At 36.2% G+C, this 18,384-nt stretch overlaps 1 protein-coding gene and 5 long non-coding RNA genes across 8 annotated transcripts; 4 read left to right on the top strand and 2 right to left on the bottom strand.

The window, feature by feature from the left end:
- The first annotated feature begins 530 nt into the window (after positions 1–530).
- On the top strand, positions 531–2,436 carry LOC149623416 (uncharacterized). Its single transcript, XR_016374763.1, has 2 exons — positions 531–1,054; positions 2,086–2,436. It is a non-coding gene; the product is annotated as an uncharacterized LOC149623416 (long non-coding RNA).
- On the bottom strand, positions 2,145–7,824 carry LOC149623413 (uncharacterized). Of its 3 annotated transcripts, none has more exons than XR_016374758.1 (3): positions 7,374–7,790; positions 2,795–2,966; positions 2,145–2,271 (listed from the first exon to the last, which is right to left on the bottom strand). It is a non-coding gene; the product is annotated as an uncharacterized LOC149623413 (long non-coding RNA). The 3 variants fall into 3 exon arrangements; XR_016374759.1 differs by lacking the exon at positions 7,374–7,790 and adding an exon at positions 3,307–3,557; XR_016374760.1 differs by lacking the exons at positions 2,145–2,271; positions 2,795–2,966 and adding an exon at positions 6,292–6,642 and having other exon boundaries at positions 7,374–7,824.
- Positions 4,432–6,577, top strand: LOC149623414 (uncharacterized). The gene is made up of 3 exons (XR_016374762.1): positions 4,432–4,542; positions 5,685–5,879; positions 6,457–6,577. It is a non-coding gene; the product is annotated as an uncharacterized LOC149623414 (long non-coding RNA).
- Positions 4,622–5,415, top strand: LOC149623415 (uncharacterized). The gene is made up of 2 exons (XR_016374746.1): positions 4,622–4,843; positions 4,902–5,415. It is a non-coding gene; the product is annotated as an uncharacterized LOC149623415 (long non-coding RNA).
- A 526-nt stretch (positions 7,825–8,350) lies between the features above and the next one.
- Positions 8,351–12,117, bottom strand: LOC149623412 (uncharacterized). The gene is made up of 2 exons (XR_016374918.1): positions 11,245–12,117; positions 8,351–8,575 (listed from the first exon to the last, which is right to left on the bottom strand). It is a non-coding gene; the product is annotated as an uncharacterized LOC149623412 (long non-coding RNA).
- A 20-nt stretch (positions 12,118–12,137) lies between these two features.
- LOC149623411 (uncharacterized) lies at positions 12,138–13,606 on the top strand. The gene is made up of 2 exons (XM_089853319.1): positions 12,138–12,401; positions 12,482–13,606. The coding sequence occupies exons 1-2, from the start codon at positions 12,362–12,364 to the stop codon at positions 13,501–13,503; spliced, it is 1,062 nt and encodes a 353-aa protein (XP_089709445.1). The 5' UTR covers positions 12,138–12,361; the 3' UTR covers positions 13,504–13,606.
- The last annotated feature ends 4,778 nt before the right edge of the window (positions 13,607–18,384 follow it).

Below are 18,384 nucleotides of genomic sequence, written 5' to 3'. Positions count from 1 at the left end.
CGGGATTGGGATTGGGATTGGGATTGTGGGTAACTTAGGGGCTACGGGTTGCTATTATTTTACTAGTTATGAACGGATTATTAATCATTCACACATTTGCCGCTAGGGGCGCTGTGTACGTAGTTACGTATTTACTGACATATAAAAACATGATAAAATTCTGCCAGACATTCGTGGAAGCAATAGATAGTTCATAAATTGCCGCTAGGGGCGCTGTGTACGTAGTTACGTATTTACTGACATCTAAAACATGATAAAATTCTGCCAGACATTCGTGGAAGCAATAGATAGTCCATAAATTGCCGCTAGGGGCGCTGTGTACGTAGTTACGTATTTACTGACATATAAAAACATGATAAAATTCTGCCAGACATTCGTGGAAGCAATAGATAGTTCATAAATTGCCGCTAGGGGCGCTGTGTACGTAGTTACGTATTTACTGACATCTAAAACATGATAAAATTCTGCCAGACATTCGTGGAAGCAATAGATAGTCCATAAATTGCCGCTAGGGGCGCTGTATACGTAGTTACGTATTTACTGACATCTAAAACATGATAAAATTCTGCTTGACATTCGTGTAAGCAATAGATAGTTCATAAATTGCCGCTAGGGGCGCTGTATACGTAGTTACGTATTTAATGACATCTAAAACATGAATAAATTTGCCGCTAGGGGCGCTGTATACGTAGTTACGTATTTACTGACATCTAATACACGAAGAAATTTGCCGCTAGAGGCGCTGTCTATAATATTATATAGGCCTAACGGTGTGTTCTCTAATTTGAATTAGCGCCCACGTCACACTTCGAAGCGCCCCCAACGACGGAATATACCATAAAACTCGGACGCCACTTGTCCAGGTTTCTTTTCTCTCTGCGCCGGCGACCAGTCAACATCGTTCCTTGATCAGCTCCTCGTAATCCTGACTTTCGAAGGCAGTATTGGATGGAAAGCCACGTTTTACGCCGACGGTGGGACGTGACTCTAAGCTCTCCGCCATTGAATGTCCATTAGAACGTTGAAATCAACGCGAAAGGTTAAGCCTAGTACGGTATGTGTGAAAGTCTTTCAATAATCCAAAGCCATCCAGCTAGCAATTTATTATTTTATTTAATCGCAGAGTTTAAATTATTTAGGTAGAGTTAATTGTTAGTTAATTATGTTTATTTATTGAAAATTAACTACAATATGAAGAAATTTCCAGACACGAGGTCAGTTAGACAAGGCTTAACTTAGAACATCTTAAATCAAGTACTTGGGCTCATATTAGGGGAAATTAAATTCCTTATCTATTTTAAATAATAACAAATTAGGTCTCATTTAACGGCGCGAAACTATATTACCTAAAATGAGTAACGTATGGTTTAACGGGGCCAGATTAGGTTGCACTAGGCTAGGCTGAACCTTTTTTAAAAATTTATCCGGGCCTGGCACTAATCTCTAAGTTTTTACTTTATGCCGTCGTTTTAATTTAAATTAACGAGGGTATTTTAGAATTATTACGCGTAAATTATAGATTTTAGATTCTAAAATTTCATTCGAGGCAGTATTTAATTATTTTAGATAATGAAGTACGGTCTATTTAATAAATTAAATGGTTTAAATTAATTAGGGTTAACTGTTAATAAGTTATCATTAATTATGGAGATTAAGCCAATTTAATATGAGCCACGAACGCGAAGTTAAGGATAGAGATTTTTAAAATATATTTACGTAGTTTTTTTCTTAAATTATTTTAATCTATGGTACTGTTTCCGTGAGCTATTATTTTGTTGGGACCTCGAGTAGCCATTTAATTCTGATATGGAAATTGCTTAATATTTAGTGCAATTCTTGCATTATATTTATGGGAATATTTTACTTGGTTTTTTTTTAAATTATTATTTTGCTAGGACCTTAAAGTAACCCTTGAATTCTGATTTGGCTTAATATTTAGTGTGATTTTTAAATTTTGTTTTCGGGAATATTTTACATAGTTTTTCTTCAATAATTTACGGAAAAAAATCCATAGATTAAAATAATTATATGTTAGGCCCCTCTAATTCTTATTAATATTTGTTATTAATATATTTTAATTTTTAGACGCGATGACGTTCCTGGATATTCTGTTGCTGGTCATTCGGAGAAGTTTCCTACCAGATGATTTCAACCTTTGTTAGAGACGCTCATTCCAGATGACATCTTCCTTGGATTTGCGATACAAGATGTTTTCAACCTGTGTTGGCCATGCAATCCTTCTCTACAAAGATGCGATGAACATCGGCGAATCTAGAAAATTCAAATTTTTATTAGAATTATATTTGCAACTACTTAATTTCTTTTTACACGTTCAAACTTCAATTTACGGGACACTTTATATTATTTTTTGTTGAAAATTTTTGTAAACACCTTATTTTTTTACTTTTTGTTCAATAAATTATGCCTTAAACCACTTTTTTTGTTTTCTTAAAAATTATTTGATTAAGAGGGAAGGTTTGAATTTTTTAGCTCTAAACAGATAGCCTATTTTTTGAGGACTCTCTTTTAGGCATATTTTAGCTTATATATCAAAAAATAGAACGATCAAATTGTTTTGGAAAAAATTAGCCTAAAACCAGCTCAAATTGTTAAAAAAGGGTCCAAAAATACTACCCCAAGTCCAGACCCTAAAAAATTCAAGCCATCCCCCATATCGAAACTTTTTTAAGAAAACAAAGAACGTGAGGCAAGGAAAAAATTTTTTATTGAGAAAAAAACAATTGAGGTGTTTACAAAAATTTTGTACCAAAAAATATTGAACTTCCAAGTCTACTTGAAATTAGCGGAAAAACTTCACGGTCCAATCAGTTTGAAGGCCTGTGTTTCGAAAGTCCAAGAAAGATGTCATCTGGAATGAGGGTCCTTAACATCGGATGAACTTCCAAGTCTACTTGAAAACGTCTCTGAATGACTAGCAACAGCTTATCCAAGAAAATCATTCGCGTCTAAAAATTAAAATAAATTAATTACAAATATTAAGGCAATGCCTAATTTTAAAATAAGTGCTACTTTAAGCCTAACAAAAAATAATTTACCGAAATAATCCCATATATTTAAATAATTAGCAAAATACTGGCGATATATTGCTAAGAATATTTTTTAATAATTTAAGTTAAATTTCTTAAGCCTTGTTCAAATGTCTTAACCTCGTGGTCATAGTTTATTTAATTTTAATTCTAAATTATTATTTAATAGACTGAATTTACGTAAATAATAATAATTAACTGCCTGTTTCATTAAAACTACTTTATTTATTAAAACAATAAGCTATTTAAAAAGGCTTACATTTGCTGCGCATTAACAAGTTTGTTCATTCCAACATGAATTCGCTGAATCAATTCCAAAAGAACATTCAATGGCGGAAAAGAGCTCTAGATTCTGGATTTATTCCTTGACGGCGAAAATAAAAATGGCTGATCGACGGCGAAAGGCCTGATTTCCAAGAGCTGAGCAGGAAACGATCTTGACTCCACGATGCCAATATAAGAAAGAAATTTCGGCCGGTTACTCAAGAGCAAAGTTCTCTCCCGCAAGATTTACACCCTCAAGACGTTAAAAGCAGACGACACTAATTGTGTAAATTCAACCGTTTTTCCGTTGGCCTATTCCATGAAGTAATTTTCGCTCCAAAGAAATTACTCCATGGAAAAGGACATGGAGCAATATTGTTGGAGACACCAAATTTTAGGGAAACTTTCATTTTCGCTCCATAAAAACTACTCCATGGAAAAGGCCAATGGAAGGTATGGAGCATTATTGTAGGAGACACCAAATTTTATGGAATTTTAAAGAAAGTTTCCTTCTCGCTCCAAGAAAATTACTCCATGGAATAGGCCAACGGAAAAACGGTATTACTCCAATTAGTGTCGTCTGCTTTTAACGTCTTGTGGGCGTAAATCTTGCGGGAGAGAACTTTGCTCTTGAGTAGCCGGCTGAAATTTCTTTCTTCGATTGGCATCGTGGAGTCAAGATCGTTTCCTGCTCAGCTCTTGGAATTCAGCCCTTTCGCCGTCGATCAGCCATTTTTCTATTCGACGTCAAGGCATGGATGAAGGATGCGCGTGAAAAACATTCGACGCTCAACAGGATGTGCAACTCCCTATACTAAAAAGTAGACAAGTCGATACTAGCGCCGCCTGGCTACCAGCGCTGGAAACCCTCGCGGGAAAAATAAAAAATACTGGACACGAGAAAAAAACACGCGCTACTGTCGTTTTTTTTCCTTAGCGTCGTCTGCTAGAAGCAAAACAGTGGATTTTTTTCTTATGTCCAGTATTTTTTATTTTTCCCGCGAGGGTTTCCAGCGCTGGTAGCCAGGCGGCGCTAGTATCGACTTGTCTACTTTTTAGTATAGGGAGTTGCACATCCTGTAGAGCGTCGAATGTTTTTCACGCGCATCCTTCATCCATGGTCAAGGAATAAATCCAGAATCTAGAGCTCTTTTCCGCCATTGAATGTTCTTTTGGAATCGATTCAGCAAGGTCATGTTGGAATGAACAAACTTGTCAATGCGCAGCAAATGTAAGCCTTTTTTAAATAGCTTATTGCTTTAATAAATAAAGTAGTTTTAATGAAACAGGAAGTTAATTATTATTATAGGGAATCGGCACCAAGGGGCGCGCGAAGCTGGTTACCATGGAAACCAAACTTGTTAGTTTCCGGTAAAATGACGGCGGCCATCTTGAAGGGCAATGTAAATAATTTTAACGCAGAATCGCGGCTGTTTCTCGGATTTTTATTATTTCTGATCAATTTCAACTATGGAATATGACGGAAAATTATCGAATTACACCCTATCACTTGAAAAAACTGCTAAAGAAAGGTACTTAAACAAAATAAACGTGACAAACTGTGATGATCCATATCGCTTCCGAAATCAGCCTGGTTGCAAGGCTTAGAAAACCTCCAAATGTTCCCAGCAATTGAATATCCAGATTTGATTCATTATTTGATTTTCACTAAAAGTGCCTATACATTGGACGACTTTAAAGCGTACAAAGGATTAGACGCTTATAAATTAATGGGAAAAGGATGGGTTAGAGACGTTATGGTTAGAATCTATGATGTAAACCGAGACAGTCACCATAACGAGCAAGATTCTTAAACCTCGGTTTTAACCATTTAAGCCATCCGCATCTTCTTTTTTTCGATAGTTCTAAGGTTTTCTTTCCTTGATTACAAATTATTTTCGGAACTCTAAACCCTTTACTTTTCGTTTTACATCCCGAAATGCAACAATAATTAACCATTTTTCTATAATTTGGGCCTTTTACCGATTTTCTACTTGTTTTGTCTATCTTTTCACTTCCAAGATGGCGCTTGCATCCACAATCTCAAAATACAGTTTCGCGCCATTTTTTCATGACGTCACTAACTGCTTGGTGCTGATTCCCTATTTACGTAAATTCAGTCTATTAAATAATAATTTAGAATTAAAATTAAATAAACCACGACCACGAGGTTAAGATATTTGAACAAGGCTTAAGAAATTTAACTTAGATTATTAAAAAAAAATTCTTAGCAATATATCGCCAGTATTTTGCTAATTATTTAAATATATGGGATTATTTCAGTAAATTATTATTTTGTTAGGCTTAAAGTAGCACTTATTTTAAAATTAGGCATTGCCTTAATATTTGTAATTAATTTATTTTAATTTTTAGACGCGAATGATTTTCTTGGATAAGCTGTTGCTAGTCATTCAGAGACGTTTTCAAGTAGACTTGGAAGTTCATCCGATGTTAAGGACCCTCATTCCAGATGACATCTTTCTTGGACTTTCGAATCACAGGCCTTCAAACTGATTGGACCGTGAAGTTTTCCGCTAATTAACTTAATTTTATTCTTAAATTTAATCGGTAACTAGCCTACCCCTTTTAATTTTACGCGGTCAAATTTTAATTTATGGAACACTTTAAATATTTTTTGGTACAAAATTTTTGTAAACACCTCAATTGTTTTTTTCTCAATAAAAAATTTTTTCCTTGCCTCACGTTCTTTGTTTTCTTAAAAAAGTTTCGATATGGGGGATGGCTTGAATTTTTTAGGGTCTGGACTTAGGGTAGTATTTTTGGACCCTTTTTTAGGCTTTTTTTAACAATTTGAGCTGGTTTTAGGCTAATTTTTTCCAAAACAATTTGATCGTTCTATTTTTTGATATATAAGCTAAAATATGCCTAAAAGAGAGTCCTCAAAAAATAGGCTATCTGTTTAGAGCTAAAAAATTCAAACCTTCCCTCTTAATCAAATAATTTTTAAGAAAACAAAAAAAGTGGTTTAAGGCATAATTTATTGAACAAAAAGTAAAAAAATAAGGTGTTTACAAAAATTTTCAACAAAAAATAATATAAAGTGTCCCGTAAATTGAAGTTTGAACGTGTAAAAAGAAATTAAGTAGTTGCAAATATAATTCTAATAAAAATTTGAATTTTCTAGATTCGCCGATGTTCATCGCATCTTTGTAGAGAAGGATTGCATGGCCAACACAGGTTGAAAACATCTTGTATCGCAAATCCAAGGAAGATGTCATCTGGAATGAGCGTCTCTAACAAAGGTTGAAATCATCTGGTAGGAAACTTCTCCGAATGACCAGCAACAGAATATCCAGGAACGTCATCGCGTCTAAAAATTAAAATATATTAATAACAAATATTAATAAGAATTAGAGGGGCCTAACAAATAATTATTTTAATCTATGGATTTTTTTCCGTAAATTATTGAAGAAAAACTATGTGGCTCATATTAAATTGGCTTAATCTCCATAATTAATGATAACTTATTAACAGTTAACCCTAATTAATTTAAACCATTTAATTTATTAAATAGACCGTACTTCATTATCTAAAATAATTAAATACTGCCTCGAATGAAATTTTAGAATCTAAAATCTATAATTTACGCGTAATAATTCTAAAATACCCTCGTTAATTTAAATTAAAACGACGGCATAAAGTAAAAACTTAGAGATTAGTGCCAGGCCCGGATAAATTTTTAAAAAAGGTTCAGCCTAGCCTAGTGCAACCTAATCTGGCCCCGTTAAACCATACGTTACTCATTTTAGGTAATATAGTTTCGCGCCGTTAAATGAGACCTAATTTGTTATTATTTAAAATAGATAAGGAATTTAATTTCCCCTAATATGAGCCCAAGTACTTGATTTAAGATGTTCTAAATTAAGCCTTGTCTAACTGACCTCGTGTCTGGGAATTTCTTCATATTGTAGTTAATTTTCAATAAATAAACATAATTAACTAACAATTAACTCTACCTAAATAATTTAAACTCTGCGATTAAATAAAATAATAAATTGCTAGCTGGATGGCTTTGGATTATTGAAAGACTTTCACACATACCGTACTAGGCTTAACCTTTCGCGTTGATTTCAACGTTCTAATGGACATTCAATGGCGGAGAGCTTAGAGTCACGTCCCACCATCGGCGTAAAACGTGGCTTTCCATCCAATACTGCCTTCGAAAGTCAGGATTACGAGGAGCTGATCAAGGAACGATGTTGACTGGTCGCCGGCGCAGAGAGAAAAGAAACTTGGACAAGTGGCGTCCGAGTTTTATCGTATATTCCGTCGTTGGGGGCGCTTCGAAGTGTGACGTGGGCGCTAATTCAAATTAGAGAACACACCGTTAGGCCTATATAATATTATAGACAGCGCCCCTAGCGGAAAATTTCTTCGTGTATTAGATGTCAGTAAATACGTAACTACGTATACAGCGCCCCTAGCGGCAAATTTATTCATGTTTTAGATGTCATTAAATACGTAACTACGTATACAGCGCCCCTAGCGGCAATTTATGAACTATCTATTGCTTACACGAATGTCAAGCAGAATTTTATCATGTTTTAGATGTCAGTAAATACGTAACTACGTACACAGCGCCCCTAGCGGCAATTTATGAACTATCTATTGCTTACACGAATGTCTGGCAGAATTTTATCATGTTTTAGATGTCAGTAAATACGTAACTACGTACACAGCGCCCCTAGCGGCAAATGTGTGAATGCTTAATAATCCGTTCATAACTAGTAAAATAATAACAACCCGTAGTGAGTAGCCACTCGATTATTACTCGTAATGCAGACGCAACCATTAATCCCCATTAATTTTAAATCACCAATGAATGAAAGCGTGAATAAAAATCACCAATAAAAGAAAATTTTCATTAGTGAATAGCCCCTCGACGCGCTGCCTTTAACAGTGCTAAAGTGATTACCGGTCACCTCTAATTATCCCATATTCCCAATCCTTTTTAATCTAATTAATGCATTTTAAAAGCTGTAACTTAATTGACAAGAAAAGGAATAAGAAGTGAGATACATTAAATCGACGAACAATTTATTTATTCTATAGTACATTTATGAAGTATATAAACAAAAGTATATAGATATAAAAACAAAAAGTAAACTTCGTTGAAACTTGCTCGCGGCGTGTGATATGAGAAGCCCTCTTTTATCACTGAATGGAGTCGATCCCGTCCCATCTGCTTGGCGCTCTGAAGATGACGTGAATAGGCTCATGATGCGGCAGATGCTTGTATTTTTCTTTAAAATTAGAAAAGTTCATTTTTAACTTATTATCGACATAAACACTAGTTATAATACTTGGAATGCTTTAGTTAGCACAGAAACTACAATAAAACACAAAAACTACAATATAAACAAACAGAAACTACAATAAAACACACAAAAACTACAATAAAACGCACAAAAACCACAATAAAACGCACAAAAACTACAATAAACCGCACAGAATCTACAATAAAGCACACAGAATCTACAATAAAGCACACAGAAACTACAATAAAACACACAAAAACTACAATAAAACACACAGAAACTACAATAAAACACACAGAAACTACAATAAAACGCACAGAAACTACAATAAAACGCACAGAAACTACAATAAAACACACAAAAACTACAATAAAACAGCATAGAACAGCATAGAACAGCATAAAACAGCATAAAAACACAATAAAACAGCATAGAACAACATAAACCACAGAAAAACAGCATAAAAGCACAATAAACAGTATAAAACACAATAAAACATCATAAACACACATTAGACAGCATAGAAACACAAAAAAACGGCGAAAACATACAATAAAACAGCTTCAAACAGAATAAAATAGCATAAAAACACAATAAAACAGCATAAACACACATTAAACAGCATAAAAACACAATAAAACAATATAAAACACAATAAAACGGCATATAACAACATAAACCACAATAAAACAATTAACAAACAAATAGAACAATAATGTAACAAATTAAACTATAAACGAGGAAATAAGAGAATAATTGAATCCAAAAATCAGATAGATAAAAATTAATTATGTTAAACTTGACAAGAAAAATCTACATTCTTCACTAGAACCCTTTAATCGTTGCCTACGTTAATCAAGTCGAAGGGGGGGGACTTTTAAGAAACGGGACTTCTTATTTTCTCCCTATTTTACCGCGAGATTTCATTGATAGCTGGGAAACCAAATCATCTTCCAATAGTTTATATTGTTCCAGTTTACCCGATGATAAAATAGATGACTGGGTGAAAACGGTTAAGTTCAAAGTTCAACTACAACTATATTACGTTTTTACAAGTTGGAAAAACCAAAATATTACCTTTCCGAGCAGGGTTGTTTGATTAAAATCAAGAATATATTTTTAATTTTAAAAAAGGTTTTCTAAGATTCCAAGAAGTAGTTTAAGAAACTCGAGAAGAAACTTAACTAGAAAAGACCTAAAATTAAAAATAATCATGGTTTTGGTATATTTTAGTTTAAGTTTTACCCAGAACTCCAGTTTGTCTTGTTGGATAGGCTAGGAAATGATATAGCGGTCAAGCTAGTCTTTTTATGCAAGCATTTGAATAGTAACAATATCCAATAGCTGCTAAAATGTCATGATTATTTTGCTTTTGATTAATTTTGACTCAAAAGTTTTCATGTTGGTAATTTAGTATCTAGTAGTTCAATAAAAATCAAAAAAATCAAATAAATCAATTAAAATCAAAAAAATCCGATTTAAATCAAAAAAATCGATTTTTTTTGATTTTTTTGAAAAAATCAAAAAAATCAACAACCCTGTTTCCGAGTCAAGAGGATAACTATTACTACAAACTTATTAACCTAGATATAGAATTATTTCTCTTTTTTTGAAGTAAAAATTTACGAATTATTAAAGCAGTATTCAAGGAATAGCGAATATACTATAAAGCAGACGACATTTTACATCCAATAAAGATATGTCTTGGACACATGGAAAATCAGTCAATGGGAAAAAACAGGAAATTAAGTGTATAACTTTAGGAGAGATATAACCTTTATGTGTTTGAAAAGGCCCAATTGTCTACGCCTCAACTGTTAACCCTGTATTCTCATAACTACATTCACAACTGGTTTGCCGTATAAACACTATTGTCTCGTTTCACCTCAACGATATTCTTAGTTAGCCAACATGGGTGTTAACGTTAAATACCACCAAAGCTGACTTGTGGTTACACGCAATGAAAGTCATTGCGCACCGTAACAAGAATGAATCTCCAAAGTTGCAACCCGATTACGAATAGCCCTTTCACTGATCTAATTACCACAATGATGCTTTCTCCTATTATAAAATCTAAACCTTATTATTTAAACGTGTATTTAACTTCCGGCTCCCTCTGAACCGTTAACGTCTCTTCATTACAGACACGAAAATCAAAACCCATAATTTACTTCACCTCAGGTCTCAATTATTTACTCTTTGGTTCACTAAGCCTATTGCTATTACGGATAAAACTTGATTTAAACGACACAGTCTTGGCCTTAGCTTTCTTCTTGCAATCACCAAAGCAAGGATTATTCTATATACAGATGTAGTATAGCTTAAGTAGTATATAAACAGCCATTTCAAATAATAATATTGAAAACTATTCTTGGAATATCTAAATGAAACCGAGCTTTCAAGTTACAAAACTACTAAAGGCATCGTAATCACGAAAAATATTTCCACATATTCACTTAATATTATGGAAAAAGGGAATATTAAGGTTCTGTAGGATTTCTTTACACATGAACACAAGGCGAACTGCTAACGCGGCGCACTAGTGTAACAACGGACGGACACACACAGACAATCATATAGACTGCTTTTTAACCCTTTTCGTATTAATTTTGACTTGAGAAATAAGATTATCTTAAATACTAAAATAAACATACTGGTGTTCATGTGGGATGGACAAAAGATCAGATGATGGTGGTGTTTAGAAGCCAGTAAGTACAGACTGGTGTCCATGTGGGATGGACAAAGACCAGATGATGTGGTTTGTTTAGAAGCCAGTAAGTGCAGACTGGTGTCCATGTGGGATGGATAAAGGACCGGATGATAGGGGTGTTAGACAGACAATGGAGTAATAGGCATTGTAAGTGGAATACAATTTTCCAAATTTCCGGTCCGGAATTTGGGAAAATGTTTGCTCCGATTTGAAAATTGCGAACGCGGTCCCCTGGAGTGTAAGTCAATAACAACAGACTGACACACACACACTCACCCAGACAGACAGTTTTTGGGTTAAGTGGGAACTGGGAGAAACGCCTTTGGTTTAAATGGGAACCAAAATATTTTTGGGTTAAGTGAGAATTGGGAGAAATGGTTTTGGGTTAATTGGGAACATACCGGCTGTTGGCTGGAAATTGGGCTTGTCGGGGTTTTTCTTTGGCTTTCTGTACTCAAAATACCGCCAATAGGCGAAGATCATTAGAATGCCCAAAAAACTGACAAATGGTGCTGTAAAACCTTTTGAGCGACTTATAATTCGTCAATTCATGATTAAATAAAATGGTTTCATTTTGTCTTGGGTTTTAAAAATGGTGTCAGTATAGAATACGCATTGAAATTTCTAAAAGAAAAACTAATTTCAAATTTTCACGATAAATTTTTGGCTTGTTTTTGGGCTGGATAGCCTAGATCTTAGGCAGTTTTTGGGCTTCCTTTCGAAATACCGATTGGCGGTTTTTTGGGCTTGTTTCCAATTTGATTTTGGCGGGTTGAAGGTTTTCAATCTGGCATCCCTGCTATTATAACAGTGGCCACTGGGCAGGGCGGGTCAAATCAGAACAAGAGAAAGAAAAACTAGAAGAAATTTGGGTTTTCAAAGCTCCGGGAGAACTATTCGGCAAAACCAAGGGCTCGAAGTGCTATTGACGGATCTGAGTGAGGAGAGAAGACTATAATTGTCAAAACAGTCGAATAAGGTTCATCAATTAACCAAGCATAAGTCGAAAGCAATTACCACCACTGCCAGTCGTATCAAAAGCTATTGGGAAAACCATTACTATGGCAGCTAAATTTCCTTCTGATAGTTCCGAGGTTACGGGTGAGTATTTAACTGTCCATTATGATCCATTGACGGCACAAACAGCTTCACCGTGTTTAACGCTGTCACAATTCAATCAGACCCTGATAGCGAGAGGGACTTTAAAAACAGATATGGCAAGAAGGAGGAGTCGGTCATCTTCAATTTTGAATTGATAGCTGAATTAAGAAACATTGCCAGCATCTTCCCAAGGCGCATTCAAAGTATTTTTAAAGAGGTAATTTTGGGCGGTAAAGAGTTTATGAACCGGAATAGAGGACGCGTTGTCAGATACGAGATATCGTTTTCCAAAGACACCATTCTCGCTGGGTCTTCAGGTGGAAAGTACAAAGATTTCAAAGCAGCCGCAGCAGCCGCGAATCTTTCTTTTCCTTCAATGGGTGGTTTCCCAGACGATAAAACCACTTTCAGTATCGGAGTACTGATTCCTAACACATCACTTCGAGGTTGCGACTTCAATATTACCACTGATATGTTGAAGGTGATGTTCTCAAAACCCTTAGTTGACAATCTGGTGAATAATTTCCTTAAGAAAAATAAAATGAGCTTTTTGCCAATTCCCGCGAGCTGTGGGTATGGCACACTGTCTTATCATCTATACGCAGTTATGTCAGAACTCAAGAAAGGAAATCCGGATTGGAAAAATGATAAAATAAATGAGTACAAAAATCTGAGTACGGACATCGTAACCGCTGTCATTGACGCTGTTGACTCATTCAAGACTGAAGATGAAGAATCAATATCTGATCCAGAAGCTCCGCTTTACGCTCAACTAACCATCGAAGAAGTATGGCCAGAAGACGTTCAAGAACATCCTGGCTTGTTGTACTACACTGGAGTTCACGCGATGATGCTTGACGAGTACAACAAGCTTCTGGCTCCAACGAAACCATTAGCTAAACAGAGAACCTACATGAACACCAGGTTCTTCGCTAATTTTGAGGAAGCGTGTACCAAACGCGAGGTCCCCTTCCCTGACAACTATAAAAGAAGGCTACAGATCTTCCAAAAATGCATCGATGTTTCAGTCAAGGGGCCACTCATGAGCAGGGAAGAAAAAGACATGATAGACTCTTTGTTCAGAGCCGTTTCACTTATGTAAACTTAGCTCTCTTAAAGACAACCACCGTCATATCGGTGTAGGCCCTTAAGGCCAAATTTTTTTAAATGGTATTTTTGAAAAATAATAATATCCTTTCTTTTAACCGCTTGTGCTTTACAAATCTACCCTTGACCATTTTTGAAATAACGGAACGCCTGGACAGGAGTGATTCTGTTGATCTGAGGTAAGCTTTAGATTCTCACACTTCCCATGCTTGTTGAGTTGCCAGGTTCAAAGTGGCTTGTAATCATTATTACGCGAGGTCACCAGTTTTGGGGTCCAGTGGGTCTCGCTAACGGGTTAAGTTTTATGCCGTACTATCTACTTAATTGGGTACAATCAAGACAATAGTTATATTTTTTATTTTGAGCGAGATAATTCATTGAAAGAGTACACGAGGTGAATATTACAACCTGATTGATTATTTCGAAGTTAAAATAACATACTCCGTTTCAAAACATTAAAAGTCACGTGAAAACTTCATTAACTGGTCATTCAACTAAATTGTGGGCAACGAAAACAAAAACTGTACTTCAATACTCGGTGCTTCACGTAGGAGCTAAAAAAGACCGCCTACTGACAAACCCACTCAATGTCCGTCCAGAAAACGCCTATAGAAATGGACAATTTCAATATAATTCTCACGGGTTATTTTGACAAGCTTCCATTGTAACTAAAGCAAAGTTAGTAATTGCTTTGCACGATCTTTGAACCAAAAAGGCCCAAGATGTTAGACAACCACATCACGCTCGCGGGACTTGTCATTTTATATCGATTGTCCGTTCTATAAACGTCCGGTTGAAACCTTGACCGGTTAAAAGTATATGTAGAGATCACTTTAACTTTCGTCCCGACATAAGAAAAACAAAAAAAGACATCTAGACAGAAAGGCGTCGCCCGTATATGGCGGGAAAAATTCTACTAAAGTACGTGGTTAATTTAGGGTGGAATTTGGGCCCTGAATGGAATTTACCTGTTAGAAGAAATGGGCAGGCTTATGCCAATGCTGAACGCGGTTTATCTTTCTTTACTCTGAGTTGGATATTCAAATTAAAGGAGAAGTAGGCGAAACAGGGGACAAAAAGATTGCAAAATCGAGCGAGAAAATCGAATACGTTTTCTCGGTAGATACGATTTCGATTTAAAATAGACCTATATCGAGATTTTTTTTTCCATGTGCCTCTCTCGCAACTCTGTAAATAAACTCCAGAAGTCTTTGATCTGTAAGTTAAGTTTTTCCTCTATCTGCAAAGTCAGAGTCAAACCGTGCCTAGTGTATAAATGGCGCGGTATAAATGGAAAAGCAAGTACTCACATAGCTGAACCAGTGGGTCTTATCAGAATCACATTTTCCTGCCTGAAAACCACTCAATCTCCTCGTATATACAACAAACATCGTTCATAGTTCCTTGACTAAATGGTTTAGGAACATCCCTATATTCGAAGCTAAAACGTTCGCGTTTGTACTACACGGGGTGTTTGATACAAACTTACCGATGATTTCTAGTACCTTTAGGCCGGTGTTTCGTTAACCTAACCATATTTTCGAAGAACGCTGGGCCTCTCCTCCGCTACAAAAAGAAGAGATACGGATCAATAATAGAAGAAAACTACTCTCGGGAATCTATAGGCGACGCGACGTGAAAACGAGACTAGAAATATTTTTAGATAAAGTTAGCGTGTGTTGGTCTCACTCGGTACAGGAAGGCCCATATTGACAGGGGGTGGGGCGGACGCCCCATTTTCGACAACCTATATCAGAAGAGATTCTATATACGTATGAAGAGTGAATCTAACCCAGGCTGATAGCGAGCTGTGGGGTACACCACTTTTAGAGGTTTCCGGTAGTGTGATGGAAAAGTGGAACCCACGAGAGTAAGTACCATAACGTTGGCCTCTTTTACAGCGCGACAAAGTACTTTTCTCAAAAAGAAACAAGAAACTGCGCATTTTGTGGTTAAAAGTTACTAAATCATTATAATGGCCATTATCGTTGAAGCAACGGCTCCTTGAAGATTGCTTTTCCCCGCCCCTGTGGTCATCATCGTGCGTCAAAAGAATTGTAGCGCTTAAACTGCATCGGGGTTACCTGATAATTTTCAAATTTAAATTCTCCGACGTTAACAAGTTTTCCAAATTTCAAGTGATTTTACCGCTGACCTTTTTACGGCCAAAACATGTCAATGCTAACCGTATATTTTTAAGAATATACAATTTAATAAATCGTTCCTAGTACTAAAATCATATTATCCTTAGTTTTTGGCCTATCTTTAAATTACTTGACCATTCCTAGTTTTCCCTGACATGTGGCAGACAGACAGGGACAACACCCAGAAATTGCATTTTGTTGAGTCGAGAATTACTCCTCAGTCTCTAATGGTCACACAGTTCCCCCTAACAGTTTCTCTTCAGCGCAAAACTTCTCTCATCGGCTGCAAACATCGACTACCTCCCTCCCTCTCTCTGACCCCAGCCATCCCTTGCCCGTTATAATTCATATCCCAAACTTGGGTTATGTTCAGGCCAGATTCAGGACATGCCGTGGTAGCCCCAGACATAAAAAGCGCGTCAAGTGTGTGGCTGGGGAGACCGTTATATATTCCCATTGTTGTCCTTCCTCTCAAACTCAGTTTACACCTCTAGCTAAACTGAATCCTAACTTCGTAAAAGCATAATGGTATAGTAAATTTCGGGTGACGTTGGTTCGGTTTTCTACATGGTCTGAGAAAGTAGACAAATAAATTCACAAAGTCGCAAAAACAGAAACGCATTTTAAAGAAAGGTGTCAATAACTTCGAAATTATTAAACCGAAAACCTTGGATTTTCCACCTTTCCAGTTTTCGAAACGTCAAAAAAATAATAATAAAAAAAATAACCATTTCTGGTCCATTATCAGTACTTCCGGTATGAAAATTTTTGCTTCCGGTCAAACAGTCTTCACTTCCTGTTGCAAAAAGTTCACTAACTCTACTTCCGATCCAATAATGTCGACTTAAATAAGCCATTAACGAAACTGATTGGTCATGTAATATATAGGTCAGGGGTTAGACTGTCTTGTGGGATTTGTTACAGCGCAATAATTTGTCTACGCTATACGGCGAGCCTTGGGTGCCCTTGTGAATGGGGTTATCCCCTCATGACAGGCAAACTTGACAGGGAAGGTAATATAACGTATTAGTTTGCGTCTATGATTTTACTTCCATGGGCACAAAATTATATAAGGGGGAAATGGAGTTCCGTTAGCGTGGGAGATTTTTTTGTTGAAATAGCCGCGTTGGGTTCTGGGTGCTCCCCCGGTTTTTTTTTTTTACGGGAAAATAAACATATTAAAAGAGCATCGGAATACTATGAATAAAATTTGATTAGATGGATGGTTGGGTTTTTATCAGCGTTGAAACAGACAGGGTCGTTACGAGATTACGTAAGACCAGGAGGGTACGTTACGCCACAACGTTTATAGAGGTCAAATAAGTACGAATTAGGCTTAATCTAGTTTCGAAGGACGTTGGGATTCGGGAACCTTTTTAAATTGATTACAAATTTTCATAATTTTGAAGAGTTAAATGCTTTTGACAAGGCACTGATGCTAGATTAAGTTACGAGTAAGATCTCTACCACGATTATTCCAAAGGTCAATTAAGTACAATTAGGCTTAATCAGTCTTGTCTCAAAGGCGTCAGCATTTACTGGTTTAAATTATTTGGAAATTTTTGAATTTGAGAAACGACAAGTTGGGAAAACCAAAATATTACCTCTCCGTGTCAAGAAGATTATATAAACTTAAGTATCCAATAAAAACGTTATTATGTTTCTGAGTTGGGGTTTCCCATTTTTGTTGTTGTTTTGAAAAATATATCGCAATGCACGGGCCTTGATAGATATAGGAGGCAATGAATGAAATATATCACAATGCTCGGGCCTTGATAGATATAGGAGGCAATGAATGAATTATATCACAATGCACGGGCCTTGATAGATATAGGAGGCAATGAAGGAAATATATCGCATGCACGGGCCTTGGTAGATATAGGAGGCAATGATAATCTCACTCTTTGCACGAGAGGTTTATCTTTAATATTTAAATAAATATAATTATTTTTAATTATTTTAATCTTCAATAATTAACATTTATAATAGTTAAATCGTTTAAAATAAAGTTATACCTATTATCTTCTCAAACTTTGCTAATATTGACGTTTAAAGTGAAGGGTACTCCTCTTGCCCGCTTTTTTCAAATTTGGGGTATATATACGATTCGTTTCCATTATAATAGTAAGGAAAAAGCGCAATTGCGAAAACCTTTGGTGGCGATCCCACCTTAGGGAGGCTAGACGTTTCTCGTAACCCTAGCTGATCGCCGCGTATATCCTAAAACCAAACGATGATAATAGAGTAGAAGCCAATGATAAAGATTGGTGTCTATGTGGAATAGACGGAAGACCAGTGGATGGTGGTGTTAGAAGCCAGTGTAAGTGCAGACTGGTGTCAATGTTGGGATTGACAAAGAACAGAAGATGGTGGTGATTAGAAGCCAGTAAGAACAGACTGGTGTCCGTGTGGGATGGACAAAGACCAGAAGATGGTGGTGTGAGAACTCGAGTAGAGGAGCCATTTCCGTGACTGTGAAAGCAGTTCGGAAATGGCGAACACGTTTGCTCCGATACGCAAACTGCGAACGCGGTCACGTGGGTGTAACAACAGACAGACAGACACACAGACAGACACACAGACACACAGACACACAGACACACAGACACACACACAGACACGGCCGTTACAGAACCTCTCCTGGACTACGTCACACGGAGAGGTAAAAAGTAAATAAAGTCAGTGCTTTTCGAATGAGGACCTACGAAGGTCCATTGGGAGTTGATGTCAGA

The sequence above is a fragment of the Phalangium opilio genome, unplaced genomic scaffold (assembly GCF_054372755.1).
Source record: "Phalangium opilio isolate 3A_F unplaced genomic scaffold, DU_Popi_V2 ptg000113l_1, whole genome shotgun sequence".
Lineage (NCBI taxonomy): Eukaryota > Metazoa > Arthropoda > Arachnida > Opiliones > Phalangiidae > Phalangium > Phalangium opilio.
Note: the sequence above shows the minus strand (reverse complement) of the source record. Positions and strands in the feature narration are given on the sequence as shown.